The following is a 23531-nucleotide window of genomic DNA, read 5'->3' on the forward strand; positions in this document are numbered from 1 at the left end:
CTTGCCCCCCCTCTCCGCAAAACCATAACAATAACAGAAACGCTCAGGGGCAAAGCCCCAGCCCACGTACAAATGTAAAACAATAACAGTTCCAGCGTTTCACCCAAACAAATGGACACCTGTTAGACGATACCCACTAAGGGATTCGTAAACCTTTAGTCAAAATGGACTTGTAAATACAACCCAATTGTGACTTGTATATAATTAATATTGTTTAAGCATTATTATTATCGATTTGTTAATTGTGTTCATTCAATGTGTTATTAATTGCTTATATTCTGATTTATTGGTTTTGATTGAAGTGTTTGTGATTTGTGTTAAATGATTATATTGAGTTTGTATTTTGTTCTCTATAATCTATACTTACAAAAATAAAAGAGTATAAATGTCAATTTTCTTATTCATTGTAATTGATTTAAAATTGGAGAATTGTAAGACAAATTGTAATTGAATAAATTTCTAAAATTGTAGGGGACTTATGTATTTAAGGGGGAGGATTGTAGTGTATTTAGTGTGAGAAGTACTAAGTTGGTAGGTATATCCATAGTGATATTTAATGTCTGCACCAGTGATGTTGGCAGTATGTATTGTCAGGCGATGTAACATACGATGTGGTCTAAAAGAATAAAGAATGCTCATAGGCTGCTCTCCTGTGACGTCACATCACGCCACTACCCTACAACCAACGGTCCAAGCTGGCCAGCCAGTAGTCCACCCGGAGTCCACCACCAGACACCGTCATGTAACCTCCGCGTCCCGTCCGTTCCTTTACGAGCGGTCCTGTCCTAGAGCAATGTTACTCTAAATGTGTAGTTTAATTATTTCTTCCCGACCCATAGAGAGTACAGTGTCGACCCGCAGACATTACATATAACATAATAGGTTATTCAATTGAGAATACTATTAAGGTAATAACAAATTTAGAACTTGAATAAGCTAGCAATTCCATGTGGCAATTCAATATGTCAGTCCTCATGCAAGCTGCCAGTATGTAGTATGCCTGCATGCACACTCACACCTTTCACCTGATAATTGAGGAATTGCATTAATTGCAGTAATTTACTTAAAACTATTCCTGAAAACCTCATCTTTTTTAAATAAAATATTTTATTTTGAAAAGATAATTAGTTTTATTGCTACAAATATTTAGATACAAAGTGGAAAATGATTTAAATTATTTATTTATCTTACTAAATTCCAGGTATGCCTAACAATTATTCATTCGTTTGTGGACTTTTCCATGTTTACTTAGATTAAACCATTGCTTTTTGAACAGCTAACCAGATAAAAATGCAAACAAAGCTCACAGTTCTAGTACATATAAAACCATATTTTCTTTTTAGTTGATCTGATTATTACAAAGACAAAGATATTTTGATAAAATAAAACTTGTGTTATGTAATAAAACCATAATTATTTTGTATGTTGTAAAATACAGCTACAGCTACACATAGGTTGATGGAAGAACATTGTGTACTGTGTAGGTGGGTGCCAATGCGGGTATAGTAGGCATGACCAAGGAACACCTGGGTCTGGCGCTGGCTCTTTCAGTTCCAGTGTTCGTTGTTGTCACCAAGATTGACATGTGTCCACCCAACGTCCTGCAGGACACTTTACGTCTCTTGGTCAGGATACTCAAGTCATCCGGCTGTCGTAAGGTCCCAGTCATGGTCAAGTCAAGTGATGACGTTGTCATTAGTGCCACCAATTTCGTATCTGAAAGGTGAGTTTCTGTCTGTCTTCATGTTATGTTTTTAAAATATTGCATAATCAAGTACCTCGTGGTAGTACATTCCATATAAATTAGTTGAGAAAAAGATTGGTTGTTTGATCATAAAAAATTGTTATATTTTCCTGTTGATAACAAGTAGAAACAATAACAAACAACACTAAAGACATGAAAAGATAACTACAGGTTTTTGGGCATTTGCTATAGTTCAATTTGCCTAATATCAACGATGGAAAGTCTCAAAACCTTGTTAAACTGTCAAATCATCTATTATCAATAATAAACTTAAACATAGGATTAATAGATTGTTAATCAAACAATACTTTTCCAATATAGTTTTATTTTTGGACGGAGCCTTTCGAAACCAAAGGTTTCATCATCTGGCAACTCCACAATTATAATTTTGTCCAATTGCTCCTAGAGTCTTCAATAGGATAAACGGCATTAATGATTATGTTAAGAGAATCAAACATATAGTAAGTGTGCCTTCTTTAGGCAATTTACAACTGTTTATATAACCAATATATTCTGATTATTTTCAACATTGAAAGATATAAAGTTGAAAAATCTATGTCCGCAGGCTTATCATTTGAACTGACCATTTCAAATTGTTCGTGCTAGAAATTTAGTATTTATTCCAAAGAGCGCAATTTGTGTTCATCAGTACTTAAATGAATCACAATTTCCTTTTTTTCATCCTTCTTCTTTTCCTTTATTTCTTTTCCTCTTTCTCCTTCTTTTGTGTAAGGTATTGAACTTTGTTTTCTTTCATCTCACTGTAATAAAGTGTGTCTGAACATGTCCTTGCCTGCCAACAGACTATGTCCAATCTTCCAAGTGTCCAATGTGACTGGTGACAACTTGGACTTACTGAAGATGTTCCTGAACCTGCTGACCACAAGGATGGCCTGCCATGACAATGATCCTGCAGAGTTCCAGATCGATGACACTTATTCAGTTCCTGTAAGTCATTCCACTCTTAAACAATTTGTTAAACTATCCAATGGAAGTGGGCAGGCATAAATGTGAATTCTATCTAATAATTAGTGACACAGTAAATCTCAGCAGCTTTAATTGTCGATACTTGGTTCTAAATATTGTTTTTGAAAATTCAGTAGTTTCTAGATTTGGTTTCGACACTTCATTAGGGTACTCGTTTTTCCTTAATTGTCCTTGTACCAAATTGTGAAGTCAAATGATAATCACATCATATGTGACATTAGATGTACAGTTTGTATTATCAGTGAAAGGAATATTAAACCATTACCAATTAATAATCAAATCTGACAGGTGTATGGATAAAATGTTATGATTGATGAACTTGTAAGGGGGTGGGTGAAACAGTTTAGTGATGGAGATTTAAATGTGTATTATTACAAAGTGGATTTCTATCTCTGGGTAGTAAAGAACTATTCCTTAAAGAAAAACGTAAAGTGTTTTTGTTCTCTCTGTAGAGTTCAAGATTACATGTTAGTAAAATACTAGACATTCAAAAACTTTGTTCTCACTGTTACTAAAAGTTTCATCTTACAGAGTTACATGAAAAATACGCATTGTGCATGGGTATTTAACATTTTACAACAATGATGGTGACAACCTTTCTTTAGTAGTATAGTAAGTAAATTGGTGAATGAAGACGTGACTTGGGTACCTTATAACACTTGTAAATGGAAACAGCATTGTAAATTGGAATCAATACATCACAAACATATAAAAATCAATCAATTTTTGATAAACTGAAAAATTATGTGCACAGTGTTTTTGGACTGCTGGTTGAAGCTGATAGGGTAAATGTTTACTGGAGATACTCAGAAAGGTATGTAGTGGAATACTTAGCAGTAGTATTGTCTGATGTGTCTGAAAATTGCTCCTGTACTCATATTGCGAGAATGTGATACAAATTTTAGACAACCTTGGGAATTATTACAGCGCAGTCCTGATTTTGCTCCTAGTAACGACTTTTGTTCTTTTTTGTGCGATATTATGACTAGTTGTTTGGTACTGGTTATGTGAATGGATGTTCAAGTCATCATCATCGTCGTTAGACGTTTCCGTTCTCACGGGTCGTCGTACACAGCCTCCTCCACTTTAGTCTATCGTTCCATGTCTCCTCTTCATCCACCTGTATTTTCTGTAGTCCCCTTCTCTCTATGTCTTTCCACACTTGGTCCTCCCATCTTCCTCTCGGTCTTCCTCTTGGTCTTCTTCCTCCTTCCTCCTTCTCCAGTGCTATTCTAGGCATTCTATTATCTCCCATCCTCTTCACATGCCCCATCCACTGTATTCTTCTTCCTTCCATTGTCTCTTGCAGTGAAACTACCTTCAATCTTTCTCTGGTTATTTCGTTCCTTATTCTATCTCTTCTTGTAGTCTTCTCTATCCCTCTTAAAAATCTCATTTCTGCAGCTTGCAATCTGCTTAAATCATTTTTAGTCCACGTCCACGTCTCTGCTCCATATAATAAAATTGGTTGGAAATAAGATTTATACATCAATACTTTTGATTCTTTCCCAATGTTCCAACTCCACACAATCTTCTTTACCATATTGAAAAACTTTCCACTCTTCCATATTCTGTTTCCTATCTCTTCTCTTATTGTGCCCCTATCTGTTATGATACTTCCTAAATAACAGAATTCCTTCACCTTTTCAAGTCTTTTTCCTTCAACTAACACGTCTTTGTTATTTCCATCCCTTCTCTCTACTTTCATTACTTTACATTTTTGTATGTTCATCTCTAAACCATATTTCTTCGCCACTTTTGCCCATTTGTTTAACTCTCGTTCTAACTCTTCTTCCCTATTTTCCCATATCATTATGTCATCCGCATATGCTATTGTCTTAAGTTCTTCTGCTCCTCTGTTTCCTTGTACTTCTAGAATAATTTCATCCATTATAATATTGAAAAGGAAAGGTGACAATATGCTTCCCTGCCTTACTCCTCTCTCTGTTTTAAAAGTATCTGTATATTTTTCTTCAATTCTTACCCTGTTTTTACATATGCCGTACAGGTTCTTTATTCTTTCTACTATTCCCTCACGCAATCCTCTCTTTCTCATACTCTCCCATATCCTTTCTCTCAGTACCTTATCATATGCCTTCTGTAGGTCTATAAACGCTACCATTGTATCTTTTCCGTATTCCCACCTCTTTTCTAACACTTGTCTCATCACAAAAATAGCATCCACCGTTGACCTACCTTTCCTAAAACCACATTGCTCCTCTCTTCCTGTTTCTTCCAGTACTGGTCTAATTTTCTGCAACAGTATTTTTTCATAAATTTTTTGTGTATGGCACAACAAAGTTATTCCCCTGTAATTCTCGCATTTTTGCTTATTGCCTTTCTTAAAAATCGGCACTATTATTCCCATTTTCCAGTCTTCTGGTATCTTCTTTTCCTTCCAAATCACTCTCATCACTCTGTACAACCATTGAATTCCCAATGGGCCCGCCGCCTTTATCATCTCAGCCGTCAGCTCATCTATTCCCGCAGATTTCCCCTCTTTCATCTCTTTAACCGCTTTTTCCAATTCGCACATACTAAAATCCTCTTCATCTTCTGTTTCCTCTGTCATATCTCTTCTTTCCTCTTCATTTTCTGTTCCTTCCAGTAGTTCCTTAAAATACTCTTTCCACGTCTTCAAAACCTCTTTCTCCTCCCATTTGATTTCCCCTGAAACATCCACCACCTTAGTCAACATTTCTTTAGGTTTCGTCTTGTTCCTTATCACCCCATAAAAAATCTTCTTATTTCCTTTGAAGTTTGATTTCAGTTTTTCTTCAAAATCCTTCCATGTCCTCTCCTTTGCCTCCTTCATCATCTTTGCTGATGCCCTTGCAAGTCTCTTCCATTTATCCCTCTTTTCGTTTGACCTATCCTTAAACCATTCTCGCCAAGCTCTATTTTTGTTTTTAACTGCTTCAGCAATTCTTTCATTCCACCAAGGGGTCTCTTTATCCCTTCTTTTACCTGAAGTTCGTCCACATGTTTCTTCTGCAGCTTTGACTATAGCATTCTTGAAATTTGTCCATTCCTCCTCTCCTGTTTTGACCTCCCCCTTGGGTATCGTTCCTCTAATGTTATTTACAAACTCCTCTCTAACTTTCGTATCTTTTAACTTCCATGTCTTGATTCTTGTTAGTCTTTTGCATGTATCCTTTCCAAACCTCATTCTTTGAAAATCAGCTACCACCAGCCTGTGATCTCCTCCCATACTTTCACTGGGTATAACTTTTACATCTGCCATGTATGGCTGCAGGCATTTCCTCACTAATATATAATCTATTAAACTTGGCTGTTCACCATTCCAATTGTATCTTGTGTATTTGTGGCTATCCCTTTTCTTGTTCCAGGTGTTCCCTATCACTATATCATTCCTTAAACAAAAATCCAGTAAATTTTCTCCTTCTAAATTCCTTGTTCCTACTCCATAACATCCCATTACCTCTTCATATCCTTGTCTAAACTTACCCACTTGTGCGTTAAAATCCCCAATTATTATTGTTCTCTCTTCTTTTACTTGTCTTTCCAGATCCTCTTCAAACTCTCTCTTCTCATCGTCCGTGCATCCTGTTTGTGGTGCGTATACCTGTATTATGTCCATTATCTCCCCCTCCATTCTGACCGTAACCTTAATAATTCTTTCACTTACCACATCCACTTTCATCACTCTGCTTGTCATCTTTTTGTCCATGACTATAGCTACTCCATTTCTTCTTCCAATTTCTCCTCCAGACCACCAAATCCTGTATCCCTGTCCCACTTCTCTACTTCCACTACCTTTCCACTTTGTTTCACTGATTCCCATTATGTTTATTCTTCTTCTCTTCATCATCTCTACTACCTCTTCTAACTTGTTCCTAAGCGTCACAACATTTATTGTACCAAATCTTAACCTTAAACAATTGCCGGGTCGTTGCCGTAAATTTCCATCCTTTCCGAGGCTGTTCTTATTTTTGAAAGCAAGTTTTATCCACTACCGGCTTGCTAGACCTGACGTAGCTTCACCAGAGCCCCGTTAGCCGTCTCTTTGAGCCGTTGCCCGTCCCTCACGACGAGGACGAGGGGTTGGACTTAGAGGGACGGATGTGGATGTTAAACAAAAAGTGGATGTTCAAGTATGCTTTGGAATTTGAGTTAACTTTTCCTAATAAGTTTTTTTTCTTTGGGCATTGAAAAAAGAGGTTACTTTCTGTATCTACCTTCTCTATTATAAAACAGAAATAATCAAAGAAAAGTGTTTAACCTTTTAAGTTCTCGCCAGTGTTTTTACGGTCTACTGCGAGGAATATTTTCTGCACTCATATCTGCTCTACAGTCAGTGCAAATGTAGCATGTTTCTCACACACCACGATCAACTTAAATCTTGTTTCTTGCCCCCAGAATCTCCTAATTCGTCACATCAGGATGTGGTTGATAAATTGAGTCCACATCCCGGTCACCATCATTTAAAAAAAAGTTACACTGCAGAATGCCAAACTCATAACTCATCTGGACAAATCAGAAATTGATAAAACATACTTATTTTTATTGCAACTAATTTCTGCTATACCGACTGAACCAAAATAAAAAGAAACTTCAGCAGCAACTTCAAAAACGCTATTGAAAAAACTAGAAAATAACGTTCTGTTTCTAATGTTCTGGTAAAACTTCAAAAAAGTGCTTCCATGATATTTCCTTGGTTGACTTTTAAAGTGTAGCAGCAATTAAACAGCACTACTGTGGATTTGTAGTAGTTCAAATAAACACTACTAGAGCCCAATGTGTTTCATTTTACAGTGGTCAGGTGTCGTGTAGCAAAACAGTTGTTAACGAGCATGGCAGTCAAAGGGTTTTCTCCATTGTAAAATAATAACTAATTGAAAGTTTTCCTTTAGGTGTTAATGTAAGAGTTTTATTGTTTTCTTCTGGTTTTAAACAAGTGATTTTAAAACCCTTTCTTGATATAAAAAAATAATCATGTAAAATTGTTGGATGGTGAATTTCCTGTTCAAAGAATTAATACCACAAACTTCTTTTAATAAATACAAAATTGTATTTACTCTAATATGGACATGTTAATAGAAAACAAAAACAAATCCAGTTATATTGTTTTAACTTTTTAGTGTTGTTAAGTTTGGCCCACTGTGTTGTGCAGGGTGTGGGAACTGTAGTGTCAGGCACCACTCTACGAGGAGTGATCAGACTCAATGACACTTTAATGTTGGGACCTGACCCGCTCGGACATTTCATACCCATTGCTGTCAAGAGCATTCACCGCAAGCGCATGGCTGTCCGCGAGGTGCGCGGCGGACAGACTGCCTCTTTTGCGCTAAAGAAGGTAAACTTGTACTAAAGGATAATGATTGTGAGCGTATGAACTGTTAAGTGATTTTTGTACTTTTGTATTTATGGATTTTTTTTTACTTTCTGATGTAATTTTAATACACACTATGTAAATGTGGGGTTAAGTAATTTGACAACACCTGTTGTTTTAATAACAATAAATTATTACTATTGACTATTGATTGTCTGTGCACTAAACAATATGTTGTTGTAACAGATCAAGAGGTCACAGATCAGAAAAGGCATGGTGATGGTGTCACCAGCACTTAACCCCACGGCATGTTGGGAGTTCGAGGGGGAGATATTGGTGCTACACCACCCCACCACCATCAGTTCCCGCTACCAAGCCATGGGTAAGTTGTTCCAATGGGCTGTTATTGTTTTTCTAGGAATAGTTTCAGCAAATCGGTATTGTTGTGAGCATTCAACAATTACTTGATGTCTGTTTTCTTTTCATTTGAATTCTTAATACCAGCTTTAAAAGTGCTACGTTTTTAATTTAGCTGGAGTAATTGATATTTGGATTTTTTATATCCCATTTTGGCTAATTAGCAAAATCTTAAATAGAGAATAATGGTAAACAGTACACTCAGTCATTGTTTTTGGAGGAACACTTGGTTGAGAAGGCTTTCTACAGCTTACAAGAAGTTGTGAGTAAACCTGTGTGAATTAACGGAATCTAATAAACCCATCTGTATTTTGATATCCATAGCACTATAATTTCTCAGGCTTTTTTTTTCTTTACGTATCCATTTTCAATTGTGTCAGTAAATGAGTAATGCGTATTGGAGACCGATATGTTGGAAAAGTTATTGCCTACTTTTTATACATATCAGTTTTAAATGTTAATGATAATTATGAGAAATTATTCACAATTACTTAACCCTTTGGTGGAGAATTTTTAATTTATCTGTGGTTACAGAATAATGTTTTTTAGTCATTCCATAATATATTTTGACTAAAATTCATGACAAACTGTAGGTAAATAACCAAACGAAGGAAATATTGTGGTTTTGTAAACAATAGTTCATTTAAATTCATGTAATTTATATTTATCCATCGGAGTAAGCATTTTCATAGACTTTCTCCGGTCGGTTTTAGCTGATCAACATTCCATTGCTAAAACGTGATTTTTGTATTTTGTGTATGAAAAACCAGTAGTAAGGTATATTTGATATATTTGTTCATGCATCGCCACGAGTCTGTTACGTAAAAGTAAAGAGTGTTTGGTGTGTTACAGTTCACTGTGGCAGTATACGACAGACAGCCAGTATACTGAGCATGTCAGAGGAGTGTCTGAGGACAGGAGATAAGGCAGTGGTCCACTTCCGCTTCATCAAACATCCGGAGTACCTCAAGGCCGGTCAGCGTATATGGTGTTCCGAGAAGGCAGGTCAGTGCTGACACGTGAGACTTATGTTGTTGTAGTGGGGTGTGCAAATGTTGAATTAATTTATGAATACGTAAATAGTTTTGTATTTCTTATAAAATTTCAAATTAGACTCAAGTTGATCCAAAACAGATTTCTGACCAAAAATCAGTTTATTAGAGCCATCACATTAATTAATTCTGTGGACGGGGAATAATCTGGACAGTTCCCTTGGATGAATACAGATGAAAAGAAACATTTAGTCCAATGAAAGATCTAAAGTTTTATTTGAATCCTCCAAATATAAGTAATTAATTATTGGTTAAAAAAGCTAACTAACTATAAATAAATTCCAAATGACTTTTATTTGTAAATACTGATCTCAAAATCCTGATTGGAGTTAATATTTAAACTGTGTTCTAAAACCCAGCTTCACGAACAAAGCTGTGAATGTTTAGCACATAAGGTTATTGAAACTGGTTGTCTCCCTTAAAAATTGTACTATATTTAAAGTAAAACCACAGGGATGGCAAACTCTTATACCCTTATATCAGAAGCAGAATACAAGCGAAAGAAGTAGATGCATTTTACCTAAAGTAGTCTTTTTAAGCTTACTTATGCATATATTTTCTTGATTGGGGTCAAAATCATTATCACCCACAATTAGCCGCAAATAAATGCTTTTAAATCTTACTTGGATTCCAAAACCCACATATGTGTTCATTTTTTTCATTAGTGCAACAACAAACTCAACTGTGGAACCATAATAAATTAGAACGGAAGTGAATTTAATCAATGGTATCTGATTCTTTTGAATTGCAATAACTTTTCAGTTGTATGTAAGTCATATATTTTCTTAGTTGGGACAAAAAAGTAAACTATTACTAAGGCACTTGGAAAATTGTAGACAGAGAATAAATTAAAGGAGTCAAAAGTAGATGCTTTTTAATCGAAGTTGGTTTTTGTTAGTATATATTTTCAACTATAGCACTTTGACCACTAACGGACAGAAGTCAACACTTTTTGACCAAATTAGATTTTTGAAAGTTGTGGGTGTATATTTATTCATACAACAAAACCTAGAATAGAACCATTCACAATGTTATTTATGTTTTCAATTTCATAACCATGGATACTAAAATAATATGTATTAGATATGTCTATTTATGTTTGAAAAAATTGTAGGATTCCAATATATTACATCATAAATGCTTTCCCTAAGAAAGCTATGGCCTTCGATTTTCAAAACTGCGTGTGAAGCCATGGGTATCACCAAAGATGACTAAGGTTACTGATGTGCAGGACGAAAGCAGTGGGTAATGTGCTGAGGATAATCCCCCCTGCACACAACCAGGGTGGCCAGACGACTAGAGTCAAGCCCAACAAGATGTTGTCCTCCCAGCTCCCGCACCAGGTGAGACTATTCCTTATAACAGTTACGACAATCATAGTTTATGAGATCCCTTTGCAGAAAGAGATTTTATCTTCACAGGGAAACTTTTTCAGAAGACCGAATTTTAGAGTATCAGTTATTGTCCTTTCATAATTATACAGGAGTTTTATATCACTCTAAGAAGCATTGGAACAAGGTGGTATTGTTTCAGTTGCGGTCTTATTAAAACAGCAAACGATTATAAAGTATTCCATGGTTTACATAGATTTTCATGTTTTTTTTTGTTTGTTTTTTTCTTTCCTGAGGGAAGAGGACAGTTTGTCCCCGCACTTAGTCCTAAAAAGGACCTTTGCGCCTCCCTTACTTTAATTTGTGCCCTCAAAGACCGAGGCTTTTGCAAAAACCAATCAGATTTAAGGGCTCCTGTTCTCTAATGTCCTTGGGGCTGAGGAGATATGCTCCCCAGTATCTTTTCCGAGTCTCTACGATGGCAGGACAATCCAACCAAATGTGCTCCGCTGACTCCTCCTCTTCTCCACAGAGTCTACATTCGCTGCTCTGACTGAGGCCTACCTTCATGAGGTGCTTCCTCAGAGGGCCATGTCCTGTCAACATTCCTAATATCAGTCTTATATCCTCCTTATTCTGGTCTAAGAGAGCTGTCCACCCTTTTGCGTAAGGAGAGATAAACATTTTGGGTAGTCTTAAACCTGAGGCTCTATTCCAATTCTTGTGTCTTTTCCTCTTTTCCCAATCTTTGACCAGAGCTTTAATGTTGGAGAAGGCTATCCCACAACCTGGCTCAGGCCCCACCAATGTGGATTCTGCTCCCTTTTTGGTGAGGATGTCCGCTTTTTCATTCCCATGAATACCTTCATGACCCGGTACCCAACCAAGTGTTACTCTGTTATTTGTTGCCAGCTCTGCTAGAGCATTCCTGCATTCCCAGACCGCTTTTGAATCAATCGAACAGGTATCCAGTGCCTTCAGTGCAGCCTGACTATCAGAAAGTATTAGGTATGATAATCCTTTTGTCCTCAACTGTATGAGTCTTCTGGAACATGAGTCTGTTGCCATTACCTCCGCCTGAAAAACCGTGGCATGTCTTCCTAGGGGCACAGCCATGTCGACTCCAGGTCCATGTATTCCGTATCCTGTCCTAGAGTCTAGGAGTGAACCATCAGTAAAAAACTTCAGGACTCCTTTTGTAGGGTAGGCCTCCCTTTTAATCCATTTCTCCCTACTTCCGATAGAGACCGTATATGGTTTTTCAAAGGATTATTTCTTAACCATAGCATCTGATACTTTGGTTAGCATTTCAGCCTCAGGAAATTTTTCCAATATCTTCATGTGGCCTTCTAAGGAGGTAGCATTTATTACCTTTGTTCCTAGAAGCTTCATTGCGCTCATCGCAGCTGTTCTCATCACCTCCTGGCCAAGAGGAGTGTACCCCAGAACCGCTTCCATTGCTAGTGTTGGGCAGGAGCTCATCGCTCCCGTGATGCTTAAGCAAGCTAACCTTTGAAGACTCTGTAGCCTTTTTGCAGCTGTTGTTTGTTCTACCTTCGGCCACCACACTAAGGCAGCATATGTGACCATTGATTTTATTATGGTTTCGTAAATCCAATATATCATTTTGGGTTTAAGTCCCCATTTAAATCCAAAAAGTCTCTTACAGGCCCCAAGGGCCATTATTGCTTTGGATATCCTGTTTCTAATATGGGAGTTCCAAGTGAGCTTTTCATTCAGGATTAAACCCAGGTACTTCACTTCCTTTGTTTGGTTAATGCTGATTCCCTCCAGGACAGGTTGTGCTAGCTGGAATTTTCTTTTCCTGGTAAAGGTAATCATATTTTTTTTTGATGGGTTGATCCGCAGACCTTCCCCATGACACCAGTTATTTATGAAGTTAAGTTCTGCTTGTATTAGGCGTTCCAGCCTGCCTTTGTTTTTCCCTTTAATCATAAGCACTAGGTCGTCCGCATAACATAGTAGCATTATTCCCCTCTTCTCTGCTTTGCTTAGGAGATCATCCACTACCATCGCCCACAGGAGAGGAGACAAGACTCCCCCCTGGGGGCAGCGTCTTTGGGCCGTGATCGCGGCAGATTCGTCTCCGTACTTAGCTTTCACCTGTCTGCTTTTTAGGAGGGCTACTATCCATTTGACTACATCTGGGGAAACTCCAAAACGTTCCATCGCAGTCTCCATGGATTGATATGCTACTCGGTCGAAAGCTCCTTCAATGTCCATAAAGACGCTGACTAGGGCTTCCTTTTTTTCGAAGGTATTCTCCACCTCTCTCACTAAACTGTGGAGAGCAGTGGTGGTTGATTTTCCTTCTATGTAGGCGTGTTGTGTGGGACTAAGTGGGTGTTCCAGTAATATTACGTCCCTTATGTGTCTATTTATTATTTTTTTCATAGTTTTCACCATGAAGGAGGTTAGGCTTATGGGTCTGTACGAACTGGGTTTTGTTGGATCCCTGTCATTCTTCTGCAAAAACACCACTAGTGCTATCCTCCAGTTCTTTGGTATGTATCCTAAGGCGAAACTGCTTCTAAACAGAATTCTAAGAGTATTTAATAGTATATCCAGCCCCTCTTGAAGAAGGGCTGGAAAAACTCCATCCGCCCCAGGAGATTTAAATGGCTTAAACGATCTTATAGCCCATTTAATTCTTTCATGTGTGAATAGTCTGTTAGACTGCTGTCTGGCTTTTGCCACCTCCCGACTGGATCCCCCCCTGGTTAGAGAACATGTATCCTCATTTTGAGTTAGGTGAAAACACTTCCCCCGGGAAGTGTGTCTCCAGAAGTAGTTCTAAGGTCTCCTTCCTGTTCATTGTTAGGTCTCCATTGTCCTTTACTAGAGTCCCCATAGGATTAGTATGCTCCGTTTGGAGAGTTTTTTTGAAGCCTGGATGCCTCGGGAAGACTGTTAATGTTTTTACAAAAATTTCTCCAGGTTCTTCTTTTATTCGTTCTAAGTTCTTTTTTATATTCATTTTGGGCCTGTAGATAAGGGAGCCAATCGTCTGTCCTTTTTGCCCATTTTAATAATTTCCTCGTTTTGTTTCTTAATATTTCCAACCTCCCAGTCCACCACGGCACATCCTTCTTCAACCAGTTTTGCCTGGGAGGGCAGTTTTTCCTCGTAGGCCTTTATTATAGCTTGCTCTACTATTTGTGCAGACCTTTCTAATTCAAATTCATTTTTCTGGAAGAGTCCTATTTCTTCCAACTCTTCTACTAGGGACTCTCGGTATCCTCTCCAGTTGGTAGATTTAGGAACCCTGTGGGTCACTTATCTTTCCCCTATCTCCTCTATGTCGAACCTAATTGGGCAGTGGTCCGATAGTGAGGCCTCCTTAGAGACGTGCCACCTTACAATGTTTATGTTTTTGAGTCCTGTAGATAGGGGTATGTCTAGGACTTCTTTCCTATTTCTAGTTATAAAGGTTGGGCTTGACCCTCTATTTTCTAACACTAGGTCATTGCTGAACATAAACTGTAGAAGTTCCTCACCTCTTTGGTTTATGTTTGTGCTTCCCCAATATGTATGGTGAGCATTGCAGTCGCAACTGAGAATGAGGGCCGAACCTCTGTCTCTGCAGCTCTGCAATAGTCTTTCTATTTCTTTCGGTGGGCAGCTTGTTGACGGGTTGGGGAAGTAGACTGAGGCTATATTAACCTCTCTGACCCCTTGCAGTGAAGCCACCTTCACTGTAGCCGCCACCAGATCTCTTGTTATTAGATCTGTAATTGGAAAGGCTGTTATTAGTTTTGAAGTTAGAATACAAGTTCTTGGGTTTTCAATTGTTCGATCATATATGGGATTACCTACCTGAGTCGACAGTCCTCTGATGCAACCTCTATTGATCCAAGGCTCCTGGATTAGGGCGATATCCAGGCCTGTTGAGATAAACCTTCTTCCCAAGATGTCAGTTACGCCCTTTGCATGGTGTAGGTTTATCTGTATTAGGTGCATACTTACGCCTTTTTCCCACCTCTCCCTGGTGGTCCATCCCCGTCTCTTCTTTTGGATTGTTTGGAGACTTTGTCCCCTTTTCTTCCTCGAGCCGAGACGGATGGTCCTTTGAGAGAAGGTCCCCTCTTCAAGAAGAGAGAACAGGTTGGTTTTTCGTCTTCGACCACTGCACTGGCTTGTGGAGTAAACCTTTCAGGTAAGGTGTGTACAGATTGCTCTGACACCTTCGTGGCCTCCTCCACTTCCATCTCTTCAGCGGTGCTTTTTTCCGTGGTGACCGTCTCAGATTTCTCTGAAGTCCCCTCTTCCCTTGTGGGTTGTTCTGTGTTTCCTTGGTGTTTCTTTTTCAGTCTAAGCTGAACTTTTCCAAACTTGTAGCCGATCCATGGACCCTCCTTCTCAAGTTTGTTTGCTGTAGCGCAGTCGACTGCCAGGGTGAGTAGTACAGACTTCTTCTCGTCGCTCCTATGCAGAACATTCCATTCTCCGACAGATAGGTCTTTATTTTGTCCTTTTAGGAACTTCATTATCTTGTCGGTAGTTTCGTGTATACTATCAGGAAGATAGACAGTCGCAATTCTCGCACGAGGGATTTCTTCCTCTGGTACATGACTTCAGACTGGCCCCTTCCCAAGGCTTGAGGGAGTCTTGCTTTCCTTTAAGCCATTCAGCTGTTTCTGTGTTTTCACAGGTGAAGATTAGAACCCCTTGTCTCCTGTTAATACCGTAGAATCTTGGAGAGTAGGGACCCTCCTATTCCTCCACGATAGCTTCCAGGATGAAGCTCTGGATCTCCTCCATCTGTTCCGTTGTGAGTAGGATCTCGGGAAAATTGGAGTGTAGAACCCCCACCCTTATAACAGCTACCGCTTGTTTGTAAGAAGGTTTCTGGGGTTGTCCAGATTGCTCCTTGTGTTCCCCTTGTCTTCCTTCGTTCTTTGTATTTTTCCTCCGATGGGCTTCCGGCGTGGATCCCCATGTTAGTCTGTCATACACAGACCTTCTCTTCGAGGAGGTTAAAAATCGCTAAAGGCATAATAAATTGAATTTTAGGATCTAATTTATTTTATAATTTGAATTATTAAAAGATATATCACTGGACTGATACTTATCCAAGTTATCAAGTTACACAAGAGCAATTTAATCCAAAAGGGGCATTATCAATAAATTTAAAACAGTAAACATATTCTTATTCTTAACAACTTTGATACTAGTCTAATAATATGTAAAATTTCACATATATATGTGAGGTGAAGGTGTTTGGGTTTGGCACTACTATGTTTAAATATTGCAAAATTTATTATAATTGGATTATACCGATCTCCTACTTCCGATATAAATATTCTTTTGGATAGACTTGGCATTTTAAATCTATGTGCATTTAAAAGAACATCCAAGGCACTTTTAATAGGATATATAAATATTAATATTCTAAACGATAGTAATGAACATTTAAATTTTAAAAATGTTTTAAAAAGCCGTAATTTTACTTAATTAGATGATTTCTCAACAAGAGTGTATAATGGTTCTAGTTCTGCTTTGGATAAGATTTTCACCAATTTCACAAGAGAACAAACAAATGTAATTGGTGTTGTTACCATGTTATTGCGTCATGATGGACAGTTATTGTAGCAATTAAATGTAAAACATTCATCTCAAGCCAGTAATTTACTATTGATACACGCAGGAACTTCTCTAAGAAAAATTTAGAACTTTTTTAAAAGCCGTTATCAGAGGAAACTTGGTGGGAAGTATAAAATTCTAATTGTGGAATAAAAATTAATGTTTTATTAGAATATTAAAATGTTACTGTGATTGTTCTTTTCCTTATAAAAACTTCAAAGTAAGAAATAAATGTAAACATTGGGTAAATGAGCAACTAACATCAGATAAACAACAGCTAATACACCTTAATAAATTTGCAAGAGCAACAAATAACAGGGAATTACTAAAATACACCAGAGAAATTAATACATTTTATAAGGAAGGTCTATTAAAATAAAAAACCAAGTTTTTTTTATGACAAAATTAAAGTCTAGTAACATTGCTAAAACTACTTGGGAAATAATAAAATTAGCAATAGGAAATAAGACAACTAAAACTTGGAAAAATATATCATAATTAAGAAATAATTAAACTGTAAACGATCATAGTGTGGTTAGTAATATTTTTAATAATCATTTTGTGAATGTGGCTAAAAAGGTGATATTGGTGTTAATTTGGTCTTAAATAATTCATCAAGCACCAATGTTAGCTGATCTGTGTTGGAGAATAACTGTAATTATAAATACATTTGGTTCCAACCACCATAAAGGAAGTCCAAGAAGTGATTGAATCATTTGATAACAAATACTCTTGTGGTTTTAATGAACTCTACCTGTTACTATAATTAAACATGCCAAAACACAATTATACCCAATACTGGTTCATTTAATGAATGGCAAATTTCCAGATATACTTAAAATTTTAAAAGTCATCCTAATACATAAAAAAATATCCTAAAGTAAAAAATAATTATAGACCAGTTTCTTTGATTCCGGAAATTGGAAAAATATATGAGAAGGTTCTTTACAATAGACTATCATCATATTTAAAAAACTAATAATATATTAAACTCTGTACGTACAACACGGATTTAGGAAAAGTAAATGACTATCACAGCCTCAGTAAACTTTATTGAATCTATCATTAACTCACTTGACAATAATGAAACCGTCATTGGAATATTCATGGACTTCTCAAATGCATTGTACAGTGTAAATCATCAGATATTAATATCAATATTAAGTCAGTGGGGATCAAAAGAAATTCATTGAATTGGTTTAAGTCATACTTGTCAAACTGACAACAATATGTGGAAATATTGCAAATAAACAATTCAAATCGTGTCATAAAATTTAAATCTAAATTTAAAAAATCTTGAAACAGGAGTCCCACAAGGGTCAAATCTTGGACCTCTTCTTTTCCTGTGTTACCTGAACTGTATACTCAAATGTTTTAATTTTTCACCTAACACTAATTTTTGCTTGTATGCAGACAATACAAACTAAAAATATCAGGGAAAACTTTTGATTGAGTAGAAACATATACAGATGTTAACCTGTCTAATCTAAATAATTTTAAAATAAAATATTAGTACATTTAAAAACTAAACAAAAAACAAGCTCACATTATTTTGTTTATGATCAATTTTGAAATAAGTAAATATGAGTAAATTACATTTTTTGGATTATTGCTTGACAATAATTAGATATGGGATGTACATGTTAAATTAATGCTCAATAGGATTAACTCAGGGTTATTTGCAATTAGGAGGATGAAACCACTGCATAGTGTAGAAATTCTCAAACGAATATATTTTCTCCATGTTTATTCACATATTTCATATGGTCTCTTCATTTATGGAGCAACAAAAAAAGAAAACCTGAATGAAATTTTTAAAGTTCAAAAGAAAGCTTTGAGGGTGATATTAAATTTAAATTATTTAGAACCTGTTACAAAATATTTTGTAGAGCTCAAGATGTTTACTGTGTGCTGTGCTTGTACATTAATGAGACTATAATTTTTTTAATAATCAAGAAAACTTAATTGAAAAATCCATAGTTTTAATACTCGAAAGAGAAATAAAATTATTGTAAACCAGCACAGGTTAAATTTGTATTAAAAAAGGTTGATTATATGGTCCGCTAGTGCAGCGATTGTAGATTATGCTATAATTGACAAAACTATAACAATAAGTTAACAGAACTATTTCACGATGAGTAAAAAATCAATGGCTTTAATATTCGATCGAAATAATTATCGAGCGTAGCTATGATTTCAAAAAATTAAATCATAAATGTTAAATCTTCCACATATTATAACAACGTGTCTGAAATAACAGGTTGGACCAGCCAGTTGTCAAAGGGAACAATTTTCTCCTATATCAAACACATTGAGGCGGGCTTTTTAAAAGCTACAGTTACGAGGGGTATTAGAAAAACAAGGTTCCCATGTTTTTTAAAATAGACAGCTCTATATTTCTACTTAGTGTTATACATCAATTTAAAACTTAAAAGTTAAGCTATTTTTCCACATAATCACCGTTTCTGTCCAAACACTTTTGTAGACGATGCTCCAACTTTTCTATCCCCATGTTGTAGAATTCTGCCGTCAATCCTTTGAGGAATCGAGTAACCTCTTCCTTGACTTCATCATCGGTACTGAAGCGATGGCCACACAAGTGTTCCTTTAATTTTGGGAATAAGTGATAATCACTTGGGGTTAGGTCTGGGCTGTAGGGGGGATGTGGCACAATAGTGCAGTCAAAATTTGTCAGCAGTTCTTGAGTTTGACGTGAGACATGAGGTCGAGCGTTGTCATGGAGAAGCCTCACACCACTGGACAATCTTCCTCTCCAGCGGTTCTGGATCACTCGTTTCAGTTTTCTTAATGTGTCGCAATATCTGTCAGAGTTTTACTGTTGTTCCATAAGGCAAAAAGTCGATCAAAAGCAGGCCCTTCCTGTCCCAAAAGTCGGTTATCATGACTGTCATGGTTGTCATCGTGAATTTCCATGCGGCCTTCACTGAATTCTCTACACCATTTCCGAACATGTTGAACAGATATGCAGTTTTCCCCATAAACTTCGATTAACTGACGATGAATTTCAATAGGTGAAATCTGTTTTGCATTTAAAAAACGTATCACAGCACGAATTTCGCATCTGGCAGTAATAACGATGTGGAGCTCCATCTTCGAAGGCAGCTAGGCCGGCACTGTTGGACAAAGCGAGGCGGGAGTGGTATGGATAGAGAGAGGGACAGCTGATGAGTAAGACAGTGTTGCCAGATTTCTCCCAACATATCGCATTCTGTCTCGGCGGCATAGGAAACCTTATTTTTCTAATACCCCTCGTACAACAATTTTAATGATGTTTCCAAATTTTAAATTTAAGATTTATGAACAATAATTTAATCACAGTTTATTCTTATAATAAATTATTCAAAATTATTACTTTTTTTACAGCAAATTGCAATTAAATTTGCAAAAATAATTAAGTAACTTTTCCTATCATCGTCCTATTCTCAACAGAATAACACAAATTGTAAGAAGTTAAATATCACACATGTTTAAAAGTTGTAAAACAATTGCTCAACGCACATTCATACTTGTAAAAACTATGTACATTGTAAAAAAAAATTGACATAATTGTATTTATGTGTACAAATAAATGTAACTCGATCAATTCCATTGTGATTTCCATTTACCTCCTTCTCTATATCCATACAAAATAACTATCAACAAATAAAATTAAAATTTTCTTTTGAAAAATGCAACTATTCCATCAGTATTTTCTTATGACGTTGTCACGTTCAACTATCGTCAGTAAACCGACTTTACAGATAACCGAAGTTTTTTTAAATCAGTGGACCCTAGTAGAAAGTTTTCAAGGTAAGCCTGTTGATTTAAACAACCTACTGTGCTGAAATCATTCATTAACACTTCTCCAGCACCGCACACTAGCATGTCACGCTAAAACTTACTTGGTGGGCAGCCCACGTGTCTTATTATCTACTGAGACTATAAAATGTGTAATTTTATTGGGCCATTTATTTTATGAAGAAGATTTTAAACCAGATTTAATTTAGTTAGTTAAGGGTAATAAAAGTGAATGATCAAACTAATTATCTAGATACATATTTTACTGTTAATATTAATGAATTTATTTATTCTTCCAATGGAATTACACCAGTAGTACACTTGAAGAAGTTAAAAACAGAGTATAAACAATTAATAGCACTAATAATAAAATATTAATTTTTCAATATGTTGTCTTTTATTATAAATGGATTTGTTGAAATATTTATCAATATATTACAACAAAATATTTGCTTTTTTCCAGCTAACATCAGCCAGCGGACAGCCTGATATGGATTCACCATTTGAGATAACAGCAGACAAGAGAGAGAACATGCCGCAGCGTTCCGGGAAGAAATCAAGAGGCAGGAGAGGTGGAAGGGGGAGGTCGGGGGGAGCCTCAGCTTCTAAGCCTCTCACTGAGCAAAACCAGGTGGTACCAACCCGAACCGCCGCCAAAGTGTAATTTCCCGCTGTCTTGCACACGATTAGATAATTTCCTGACGTCCACCGTTTGTATGAATGAAGTATAATGATTTTATATTATAAACGTTCTTGGTTAACAATGTTTATTTGTGAAGAACACAATTCGTCAAAATACTTGAATTTTACCAGTAGTACATTTTTCTTAAGTGTTCAAGTAATGTTATTATTCATTAAAGTGTGTTTATTGAGAATTACTTTAGTGTTGCAATCCAATTGAAAAGGTAACATTGCTCTAAATGTGAAAGAAAGCTTTGTTAACGTTAACGTAGTCAACACTGTAATTTGATTCTACTGTGTTTTTTTTTATATAACATCTATTGTAAGGCTCTATCATTTCTATATGACAAGTTAGAAAAAGTATTCTGTTATTTTTAAATACTTATAATTTAAGGATCTTTGGTGAGTGATCTTTTTTTTCTTCACTTTTGTAGTTCTAAAATTTGTGTGGTTGGTTGTTTACGTTAGTTTTCTTCAGATTTTCAATTTGTAATAAAATGATCTGATGTGATGTATGTTGATCAGACTGTGAGATTTATGAAATGTTTTTAAATGTTCATTTTGGTAGAGTTTAGATTTTCGGATAGTAAATCCACTAACTATTGTAAATAAACATAAGGTCTATATATTTTAATAAATGAAAGTGAAATGGTTTGTTTAGTTTTGTTATAATTAGATTTTTTATTGATAATTTTGTTTTATAAAATTTTATTTATTACAGTTATTAGAGAGTATATTTTTAATCAAGCAAATATTTTGAACAAACTGATTTCTTGCTTGATTTAAGTAAGCAAACTATTATTTTATTACCGTATTTTATGATCCATGTTATTTATTTGTTGCAGTACTCACTTTCCAATCACTTTATTATGGACAATAAACAAGTAATGGGAAATTGGGAAATATAAAACAATCAAATATCGCCAATACAGTAACATAGTAAAACAAATTGTAGCAAATGTGGTTTTAATGTTTTATTTATAAATATAAGTATGCATAATAAAACTATACTGTTTAGTATAAACTTAGGTCCAAATTAAATAATTTAATTCCATGAGCTAACAGAGTAATTATAATAGTGACCAAATTATTTGTGTTTGTCTACCATAGACAGAGACAACATATTATAGACCTATAAAAATTATATGCAAGCTCTGTTGCTAAAATAATTACACCATTAGTACATGGTATTTCATTATTTAAAGTGATGAAGTAATTTTAACCGTGACAGCACTGCCAAACTGTTTGCGTTGATCTATAATATCTAAATATTGTAATTTTCACCAAATTTGAGACTTGGGAGTGACTAAAAAAGATGTCAAATCAAAATTTAGTTCTAGATTTCATTACAAGTCTTTGTAATCTATTTTATTTGAAATTGTGCCCCAAAAATTCAACAATTTTAAAATTGTCAATTGTGAAAATCTGCTAGTTTTTCCATGTTCATTTCTTGCCAGATATTTTCAAATAATGAAAGTTGCACAAGATATAAACTGTTATGATAACCTTTTCTTGTAACCAAATTATTCCAAAGAGAAATTATCTAAACTAAAATTATTTGCCAAAGCAGAAGTACATTGCAAAAATGTAGGTCACAGTGATTTCTAATTTGGTGATTACCAAATTATTCACATAACGGTATCTTAAGTTATTAATTCACAAGGTTAAAAAAATTTTAGAGTTTTATGAGTAGAGAAAGTTTTTATTCAATATCAAGATTTAGATTATAAGGCGATCGAGAAAAAGTTTAGTTTCCACATAGACTGTGATTAGCACTCCTCAGTACATATTAATGTATGTAACAATTTGATATTATAAATCATGATTGCACTTATTAATTTAAAATCAATTTGAATTCAGCTATAATTGAGTACGAGCAACGTAAGTGAAATCTTCTAACATATTTCACCAAGAAACTTGAGTCCTGCAAGAATTCAGTTTCTCGTTAGTTGTATGGTCTGGGTTCCTTCTTGCTACTTCTTATAATTGTTTCAATTACTATAAATTCAAGCAAGCAAAGTGCAATGTAGTTGTTACAGTAATACAAGCTGCTTTAAGTACAAAGACTTTTAGTACCACTTAATTTCCACCAGTTAAAAAGTTAAGACTCTGTACGTTTATTTGTAGAAATGAGTCCAGTTTGTAATTATGTAAGGATTTTAATAAAAAATATTTTAAAGACTGGTGAATTTATTTTCCTGATTTCTATGTTAATCATTAGGTATTTAATCCAGTTGCAATGATTGTCATAAAGATCATCATCACCAATTTTTTGAAGTGTTTTGTTTGTTTTAGATTTTGTTGCGTTTTTAACAATTCATAAGTTACATCAATGGGCATACATTATATGTTTATGTATATATATCTTACTATTACATAAATATCTAATGGTGTCTATCGATGTGTTTGTGTGTTTTACTCAACCATGTAGAAACTATTGGACCGATTGTACTGAAATTTTAAATGGACATTCTTACGGTCCCTGGTTAACATATACGCCTTTTCCTACTTCAAAAATCCCTCTGGGGTACGCCACACTAGTCTTGAAAACTCCCTTATCTCTCCATTATAAATGTATGAGAATTATAGTCGTCTGGCTAGCTGTAAATGAAAAACATTGTGGT

General features: G+C 35.7%; 1 protein-coding gene across 1 annotated transcript in view; it reads left to right on the forward strand.

Annotated features, from left to right (window-relative positions):
- Positions 1-23086, forward strand: part of LOC124367582 (GTP-binding protein 1) — a 60610-nt gene extending 37524 nt beyond the window's left edge. Inside the window, 8 exon segments of the mRNA XM_046824537.1 lie at positions 1485-1723; positions 2548-2692; positions 7866-8048; positions 8271-8406; positions 9294-9424; positions 9427-9446; positions 10725-10836; positions 20690-23086. Of these exon segments, the coding sequence (XP_046680493.1) occupies positions 1485-1723; positions 2548-2692; positions 7866-8048; positions 8271-8406; positions 9294-9424; positions 9427-9446; positions 10725-10836; positions 20690-20890 (1167 nt within the window). The 3' untranslated portion in view covers positions 20891-23086.
- Positions 23087-23531: the final 445 nt, after the last annotated feature.

Source organism: Homalodisca vitripennis, chromosome 8 (genome assembly GCF_021130785.1).
Source record: "Homalodisca vitripennis isolate AUS2020 chromosome 8, UT_GWSS_2.1, whole genome shotgun sequence".
Classification (NCBI taxonomy): Eukaryota; Metazoa; Arthropoda; class Insecta; order Hemiptera; family Cicadellidae; genus Homalodisca; species Homalodisca vitripennis.